Genomic DNA, 9,331 nt, shown 5'->3' with positions numbered 1-9,331 from the left:
TGAACCCTGTTTATCTCTACAGGGATGGACAAAGATCTGAAGGGAGAAGAATGAGGAGGCTCGGTGTGCCATGGAGCTGCTGCATTTCAGGATAAAACCAAAATCCTTGTCCGTGCTTTGCGTGAGGACTCGGCCCCGGGGCCGGCTGCCTGGGGGACAACGGGGAAATGGGGCAAAAGGGGGCGGTTTTGGGGCGCTGAGGGGCGCGGGGCGCTGACAGGACCCGACCCCAATGTCGGCGCCCCCCCCTCCCCGCCCCCCCGGCCTTGTTTACCGGCCGCCGCCCGGCCCCGCCCCCTCGCCCCACGTGACCGCCCCTCCGCGGCCCCGCCCCCAGAATCACGCGACCCCCCTCCGCCGAGCCGCATCGCTCCCGGATCCTTCCGCCGCGGGGACCTTTTCAGCTCTCCCTCCCTTCCCCTCCCCGCCGCACCCCGGGGGGGGAAACCCCTTTGAGGGCGAACACCCCGAGCGGGGCGGCGAGGGGCCGGCGGGGGATCCTGGAGAGGAGCAGCGGGGGCGGCGCGAGACTACTTCGCTCCGCGGAGGGATCCGAGCCGCCAGCCGCTCGCTGACTGGTTGGGAGGGGGGGAGGGGGAGGCAGGGCCAAGATGGCGGCGCCCTGCGGGCCGGAGGAGGCCTGAGGGGGGGAGCGGCGGCGGGCGGCAGGGGCTGAGGTGAGCGCCCGGCCGCCTCCTGCCCCCGCGGCGGGGCGGCGGCGGGGGACACGGGCACGGAGGGCGGGGGAGCGGGGGGAGACTTAACGGGGCTTGGGGGGGGTGGGAGATGAGGGGAGGGAGGCTGGGCAGGGGGCGCGGTGTCCTCCCTGTCCCCCCCCCAGTGCCCGCTGTCCCCCTGTCCGTCTGTCCCCGTCACGTCCCGCTGTCCCTCCCCGCCCTCACCCCCTCAGCCGTGGGCTCTGGGCGCTGAGGAGCGGGCTCCGGGCTCTCCCCCCTTCCCCCCCCCCAGCCCTACTGAGGGGGCTGCGGGTGCTGAGGCGGCCCCGGGGTGCCCCTGCCCGTGCTGGCAGCCCCCCGGGCCTCCCGCTGCCCGCCGGGGCTCCTCGTTTTTTTTTTTCTGGCTTGTTGCGGGCTCAGCGGGAAGCCGGGGGGTTGTTTACGTGTGCACGGAGACCTTTTGTCAGCGAGAAGTTGGAAGGGGGCAGCGGGGAAGTTTGCGCTCTGTGGCAGGCAGGCGGGCGGTCGGGGTGCTGCCTGTTAGTCCCTGCTTCTCTCTCTCCCCCCCCCCCCCCCTTTTCTTCTAATGAGGCTTTTACAAGGCAGTCAGCGAAAAACACATGCCTTAAAGGAGTATGTGATTCAAAACCCACAGACACGGGGATCAGCCTTTGTCTACAGAACTGTTTTCCAGAGCTGCTTTTTGCACAGACCCTTCCAGGGGACGGTAACGCAGGTTTTCGTTCTTTGTCTGCTCTGCTCGTGTAGTGTCCCAGTGCTGCCTTCCTGGCAAGTTGTTAGGAATCCATCATACCTGAAGCACTACTTAAGCGATCCCATCAGGTAGGGGACTCGTCAGACCTTCCTCAGTTTATGTGTATGAACAGCAGGGAACTGGCAACCGAATATTTGAAAACCCAGAGTCCTAATAATCAGTGCAGGCATCAGGAATACGTCTGTCCAGAGTTGATTTTACTTTGCTAAGCAGCAGTAAGGCACCAGATCTGCTTGCTTATCAGAATGAGCTAAGTTATGTTTAAGCTTATAACCAAGGATTTAAAATCCCTTACTCTGTTTAAACAAACAAAACAAAAAGCAGACAAACAACAAGAAAAACACCCCACCTCTTCTGTTTTTTAGTTAACAGCCTCATCACCAGAAGGTTAAATTGTATTTATGTGGGGTGATACCGACTTAGTCAGATGAAAATACAGTCAGAATATCTAATGTGTCATGAGATAGGCTTTAATTAAAATGATTTTATCTTTGGCTGTTTTTCAATCTCAGCTCCTTGACTCTGTTACCTGAGAGTTTACTCTTACGGTGACTAATAAAAAGCAGCCTTATTAAAAGGTTCTCAGGTGGGATGTACTGCCCGATTGTAGATGTGCTGGTGTTTGAAACAAACAAGTTACATTCAGTAACTTTCTCATTTAATGCTGGTCCCACTTAGAGCTGGGTTGCTGGGACCCTGACTTGTACCAACCCCTGATACTCTTACAGCTGTCTGATACCTTGTCACATCGGAAGCAAGCTGCTGATGTGATTATTGCATTCTTATAGAGACTGACTTTAATAGCCTGCAAGATGTAGTCACACACATACATAGCTCTTTGGAAAAGATATCTTCCATGATAAACAAGTCAAATAGTCAATACGCTCTTCAGTGGTGGAAGCAAGGCAGAGATACCAGATTTCTATGGCATGTTGTAGCCAGGTATATGTTTTTTTGCGAGAATATTGCAACTTAGGATGTTGGTATGGCATGTAGCTGCTGTGTTTTTACATAGTTGAATAGTTGTCCTGAAGACAAGTAATAATGCCTGCCGTGGTAGCATAGACATGTTTTTGGGTATCACATTAAGATACCGAGCAAACTTCTTAAATCAGTGAGCTGCCATCACTTCCCTGGGTATTACTCTTTTTTGGTTTTAATTTAAGAAAGTGACATCATTTGGTTCTGTGTAATGCCTGCTTTAATTCTGGGGGTAGTTAAAATGTCTTGACTGAGTACACTTGTTAGTTTGCAGGGTTTCAAGGTTTATTGCATTGCAGCATAATGCTTGGAATTTGTTTAAAGGATTCTTTTGGTGGCAAAAAAAAAACAAAAACAAACAAAAAACAGTGCTGCAGAGATTTAGGAGCTTCAGCCATTGTGTTGCTGTGAAATCTAGAGCTCTCCATTCACCTGTTCATGGCTTTAAAAAGATTCCTTCATTCAATCTATTTTCCTCGTGTGCAGTTAATTAAATTGGCATTGGAAAACAGTGCTTTCTCTTATTTATTTGCCATTAATATATATGGTTGGATATAAGGAACTGAAACAATTCCCTTTAAGGTTAGTAACTGACTTGTTAGCATGGCTTCTGCCAAAGGGTTAAGCGTTAAGCTCTGCTGTGTTTGGGCTTTTTTTCAGCATGCATTGCTTTTAAATAATCTTCCCTCTGACAGAAGTTTGATGGGTAGCAATTAGCGTAATGTATTGGCACAGCAGAGTTTCAAAAGAATCTTTAAAAATGCTGAATGTGATTCTCTCTTTTTATTTGAGGGTGTTGTGTTTTTTTTTTTGTGATCTTCCTGCTTCAGTTAAGCACCTGTAACAAAATACACGAGGGTGAATGTGCTAATGAATTATCTTATAAAATAATTACTGAGTTTAGGAGTGGGATCTTGTATCAGATCTTAAAATAACCAGCAAAATGCAGACTACTAGAAGAAGGCAGACACTCGGATTATTATAAATAAATTAAATGTATTGTATTGCCAGCTGTAATGATCCATCAGATCTGAGGCTTGAATTGATCAGGGCTGTTATTTTTAGGGGGTGAGCAGGGGTGTGATCAGCTGCTTACTGCCCTATTGCCACCGTGGCTTTTTGTCCCTGCTGCCGGTTCTCACTCACTGCTTGTTTTCCGCAGGCACTGTCACTTCTGTGGCAGTAGCGTTTAGTTGTGAAGAAATTATAAAATCAGATATTTCTAGGAAACCTAAAACAGGCTCGAATTCTGGTGTGTCAGATGGGAGTGAGGGAGGCTTATCCTTTTATGACTGCAGAGCATTTCAAAGTTTTGAACGTGAGGGGCTGCTTTCTCATTGAATTTTGCTTTAAAAAAAAAAATAATGGTCAGTGTAAAACACTTCTCTCCTCATTCATGGCCTCTGCCAAAGCAATACCTGTGGGCCTTGAATTGCCTGCAGGGGAAATCAGATGGAAAAAATTAAGTCTTGAGGTCTGGCTTCACTTCAGTGCTGACAGCAGTGGACTTATGTTGTTAAAATCCCCCTCTTCCCTCGTTGGTGGGGGTAAATAACCATTTCCTTGCACATCCCAAATTTAACATGTGGTTAACAAAGAGGGATGAAATAGCTGCTGGTGCTGACCCCATGCACGCTGCTCTCCCCCCACCAAATGTTTTTGGGGTTATTATACTGAATGCTGAGGATGTTGTGGAGGAATAAGTGCGTGTGCTGAGTGTGCCCCCTCCTCCCCACCCCTCACCGAAGCATAACTGGCACTACCAGCTGCTTTTTCATTTGGCTTGAGATAAAAATACACTGAACTGAAGAACATCTCTTGACAGAAATACTTAGAGAAGTCATAATCTTTTGAAATACTCCGTTATCTCATGCTCAGTTTAGCCAGTTCCAATGAATATTTATGCAGTCTTCCCCTTTTTCTTGAGTTTGCAGCTTAACTATATTGTGTTGTGGTTAAATTAGCTTCTGAAAATCTGTTTTTAAAAAAACAACAAATTGGTTATTTGCTTCTTGGTTTCTCCTTCAATTCCTTTAAGCTGGTTCTGAAGTCTTTAAGTGATGGTACTTAAAGTTCGTACTTTAAATTTGTCTTTATAAAAGGCCTTGAGTATAGGAATGAGAAGCTTGCTGTTGATGTTTGTGTCTTCCAGTGAGACCAAAATGTTGCATTTTAAAAGGTAATTAAATGTTTGTGTTTTTTTTCAGTCTTTACTACTTAGTCCCTCGGATATTTCATATAAAACTAATAAAAATGTTAGCGAAGAGTCAGTGCCTCAAACTGCATGGAAAAGTTACTTAACTTTGTTTTAATCCTGGCAGTTTAAAGCATGGCTGCATGGATGTGGAAATTCTTCTAACAGGGGAATGATTGCAAGAGCCTGGGATGGAAGAATTAGAGGTTCATTTTGTATACCGTGTGTTTGAGAAGAAAGACGTGGCCGTGATGTGATGCTATAAAGTTTTCAGGGTGATCCAGTTCACCACAGATGTTACAGCAATCCCAGATGCAAAATACCATGGCTTTCGGTGGTGATCTCACTGCTTTACAAGATAGTGGAAGTTCCCTGACTTGGCCTGTCCTGGGTTCCTTATCTACGGGATTTGAAAATCCCATCCCAAATTACTGATGGGATTATTCATAAATCACAGGTACCACAGCTCCTGGGAATTGCGCTTCCATCTTCCGGAGCGCGGTGCTTTCATGTTTAAGTACAATGCCTGTTGCATGTAAACTACTTATTCAGCTGTCTTTGCCTAAAAAAAAAAAAAAAAAGGAGAAAAAAAAAAAAAAAAGAAAACGTGTGACAGTTCAACACCATTGCTGGAATTCCCTGGTTTGTTCATTTGTGTTGGGCACCGTGGTCCCAGTACTAGGTTAGAGGAGCCAGGACTTCAAATCCGTTCCTCACAAATGACAATTTCAAAGGAGATCTTGGATCAAGAAAACTGATTTGCCTTTTAAAAATGTGACTGCTTGTGTGTAGAGGGGTGACAACATTGCACTGTTTTTATGTGATTTCAGCAGATAAACGTTGCGTTTAATGAAATGACTCTGTAATACTGTCCCATGTTCTGACCTAGGTCAGAATACTTTTAATATTTTGAATGCTGCCTTCTGGAGTGGAGATTGCTTCACTCCACATGAAGCACAGTGAGCACACAATCGACTGATGGACGAGTTCATTTAGATTACGCTGCATTTATTGGCACGAGGTCACTGGAGCCGCCAGGTTGAATTAGGGAGCTTGGGAAGCTCTTAGTTACCTCCACGTGGAGTTACCACGAACTAAGGTTGTGTTGTCAGCGTCACTTTTATCTGATCGTGGTGTTCATGTGGGCCATCAGGCCAATAGTGAGAAGTTTGGAATCCTTTGACCTGCTGAGCACTGAAACCTGAATTTTCCACATCTGACTGAAAGCATAGGAATAAAAATAAAAAATAAAAATAAGGAATAAAAGCGTTGGTTGTGGTGAGGAGTCTGTGATTCTGTGCATGCAGTTGCTTTGGCAGTGGGGTGGGGGAACAAAGGCAATAGTGTTGACAAGGTCTTGATGGGGTAAAACAACAAAAACCAGAGACTGGTGTTTGTGCTGCTTTAATTCTTAAAACAGGTTTTGCTTGCAGCTGATCTGGGGGTGTGGTCGTGTATCTCTTTTGTTAACAAGGCTTTAGACAATAATTCAGGTTGCTTGGTGAATCTCTTGCTTAACCATAGCTGAGGCTGTAACCCGATGGAAACTGAGGCACCTTTGTTAGCAAGCCCTGTCGGACTCAAAGGCAGTGTTCTCAGAAAAGAACAGATTCCTGGGAGGGAACCATATCCCTGTAGGGCTCTGCACTGGTGTTCTGGGGCTGTGTGTGTTTAGGGTATCTGAATACATCTGGAATTTAACAAATTTACTATTAGTGTGGTTCGTGCAAACTAACAAAGCCTTGACTCCTGAAAATGAGTAACAAAGGAGGAGGTTGACCCCTTAGGGTGCATGGATGAGTGACTTAAAACTTTTTGGAATGGATGGTTTTGCTCTTTGAACGTTGTTTCCCCTCTCAACAGCAAGCTCCTTGAGGAAGAAGTTGAAGCTTGGAAGTCTGCACAATATAGAGTCAAAAAAAATAACCCACAAAAACAGCAAATCCCACCCCGAATCTTTTTGGAAAGCAGACCGGAATCTGTTATGCATTTCAGTAAAAAGTGACTCTTCTCCCCACCCCCAAGTTTCCATTTTATTATCTTTAGTTGAAAGTCTTGCTTATAGTACCAGCCGGTTTTTAAATCTGCAGTTTTTAAGGTCTTGCCAGCACGGGATGCAAAAAGAGATGGCATTCAGCTCTTGCATTAGCAGACTGCTGGCTGCTGGGAGAGGAACAGAAATCTTACTTGGACTGCTCAGCTCTGATCGTCGAAAATCGAGGGTGTTTTTGTGTTCTGGCACTGCGATTACTGAAAGCCTGTAAGAAAGTTTGTTGCTATAGAAATGCCTGTGGTGTGTGTGGTGCTATGTTATCACCTTTGAATTTGCAATCAGTGCCAAATTAAGTAAGCTGATGGCTTGTGTCCCTAATAAAAGTGACCTTGGGCAGCTTTGCAACTAGGAAGTGATATGTTGCAAATGACGAAGTTTGCCGGTAGACGGGTTAACTCCTGCCATCCAGTAACTCTGTCAACCACGCGCTTTCAAGAAAATAATGCATATATAAGTAATTAGAGCATTATCTCCTAAAATAGAACACTGATATATGGTCCTTAGCTAATGTGTAACAGTGTTTTGACTGGAGACTTAGGCAGTTAAAGTAATTATTCTGGAGTCAGAAATTGGTGTGATAAGAGAAGACGTGTGTGTGTGTGTAAGATTTTACTTACCATAAATAAAACTCTTCAGCAGCTTCTTAAGGTTCACAGTGCAAAGCTATAATCCTGTTGTGAAGGCCATCTAGTTTGAGGCCATTGCACAGCCTAACCTATGGGCAATTGCAGGAAGGACAACTGTGCAACACTTCTTGGGGTTTTTCAAAGAGAGGGCTGACTTATACCTAGCTCTGCTGTTCTTGGTAAAGAATTTAGCATTGTCCTGAATATACGCAGTTTGGTAAGGAAGAGATAATTTGTACCTTTTGTTCATCTGTTCCTGCTTTTTTTCTTTATTAGTGATCATGAAAGGTGTGTGGTTGACAGCACTGCAGACAGAAGCTCAACGCATCCACAGAACAGGTGCAGTATATACAGCTGCAGTAAAAAAAAAAAAACCTTGCATGTAAACTTGGTCATGCGTCAGTCCATATAGGAAATGAAAAATATATGCTAGCTGGAAGGAAGGGAGAGAAGAAACCCTTGCTGACAAAATTGGTGTGATGTGAAGCCAGATTCTTTCTGCCACTTGGAAAGGTTCAGCATAGGATTCTTACAGGTGGACGATAACTTAATCCATTTTGTGTTAGGTGTGATAACTATGTCCTTCCCTCACTGCTACATGGAAGGAAGCCACCTAAAAAGCCCCAGTTTAGATTTACTCTTCCTTAGTACTGTGAAGGTGACCAGAGCCATTTAATCTGCGCAGTATTGTTTGTAGTAATCTATACAGCTTGTGCACTCTGGGGTTTTTAATATATAATGCACGGATTCTACATGTGAAAATGAGGTATGTTGTGCTGCGAAGCTTGTAATTTAGTATGCACGGATGGCCAAGCAACGGCAGCTGTAGTAACCCTAACTGAGTTTCTGAACAGCTGCAACCTGGCCATATTGCAAGTGTTAAAGCACAGATCTATTAGTATGCAATAATGGAAAGCCGAGGGCAGTGAATTTCTCATCTAGCCACAGGAGTGGAAAAGGATCTCGAGCTGCATATTTCTTCCAGAGTGTAGACTACTCTGCGGAGTGCTTGAAAGGTTGGTTGAGGAGGAATTGCTGTAAGAAAATGATAATGGAGTGATTCCAGGGAGCTATTTGCATTTTATTCAAAACTTCAGTTTTAGTTGACTTACCTGGAGAGCAAATAAAAAAAAAAAATAAACCTCCTGAAACAGAACGAACGGTTTGACAGTCCCCAGTCTGTGTACACTATCCAAGGTATTCCATATGATAGATTAATGTCTTAAAAACAAACAAACATTTTCTCTTACAGCTTTTATTGCAGGTGTGTAAGTTCTAGCAATCTTTTCAGTGTAAAACTGTTAAATGGGCAATACTGCAGAAAAGAAATAGGGAAACAAGAAATCTAAGATAGAAAGGGAAAAGGGAAAGCTCATTTATCTGTTTTCTTTTTGCTCCTAGTCTGGTAGAGGCACCAATGAGGAACTTCCTGAAATTTTAACCTCCACGTTCACTTTAGTACATGCATCATGGCACAACAAGGAAATGTTGGTGAGCTCCTCTCAATGCTGGATTCTCCAAGTCTGGGTGTCCTGGAAGACATAACAGCTGCGTTCAAAGATAATCTCATTTGTGGTATGTATCCTTAAAAGTTATTGGAGGTAGGGATTTGCTTTTACACCAACAAAGGTAGAATAATGTGATGGTGTTCTCTATCAAATACACTCTTTTGCAAATGTGACTTGAAGGAAACTCTTAGTATTTGGGACTTAAATTGCTTTAAGGGTTGAAGGTTCTCTTCAGTCTGTTTTGCTTAATGGCATGTCTCTTGGAAGGTTTGTTAAATAATTGTTAAAATGCTGTTATAAAATGATTGGATTTTTCTGGGGCATAACCTCAAGTTGTGGGCTGATGACGCTTTCTTTGTCAAGCGTAAAAAGAATTGGGTGTCATGCCCATTATGGGAACTAGTGGGATTTTGCTTGTTCAGAACAAACAAGTAAAAACCTGACCCTAAACAAAACTTCAGACGCAGACTTTATTTTAAAAATGCTCTCTGCTACTAAGGCATCTCTTATGTTGATG

General features: G+C 44.7%; 1 protein-coding gene across 6 annotated transcripts in view; it reads left to right on the top strand.

Annotated features, from left to right (window-relative positions):
- Positions 1–597: 597 nt before the first annotated feature.
- The window catches only part of TSC1 (TSC complex subunit 1), a 29,004-nt gene continuing 20,270 nt past the window's right edge, over positions 598–9,331 (top strand). For 3 of the 6 annotated variants that reach the window (XM_084494052.1, XM_084494051.1, XM_084494047.1), the window contains exons 1-3: positions 598–677; positions 7,583–7,645; positions 8,708–8,881. In XM_084494052.1, the coding sequence (XP_084350178.1) occupies positions 8,776–8,881 (106 nt within the window). In that variant the 5' untranslated portion in view covers positions 598–677; positions 7,583–7,645; positions 8,708–8,775. Of the gene's footprint in view, positions 678–869; positions 1,521–3,252; positions 6,888–7,582; positions 7,646–8,707; positions 8,882–9,331 lie in introns of those variants that run through there. The other 3 variants (XM_084494049.1, XM_084494050.1, XM_084494048.1) reach the window with 3 other exon arrangements.

Source organism: Aythya ferina (assembly GCF_964211825.1).
Source record: "Aythya ferina genome assembly, chromosome: 20".
Lineage (NCBI taxonomy): Eukaryota > Metazoa > Chordata > Aves > Anseriformes > Anatidae > Aythya > Aythya ferina.
Note: the sequence above shows the minus strand (reverse complement) of the source record. Positions and strands in the feature narration are given on the sequence as shown.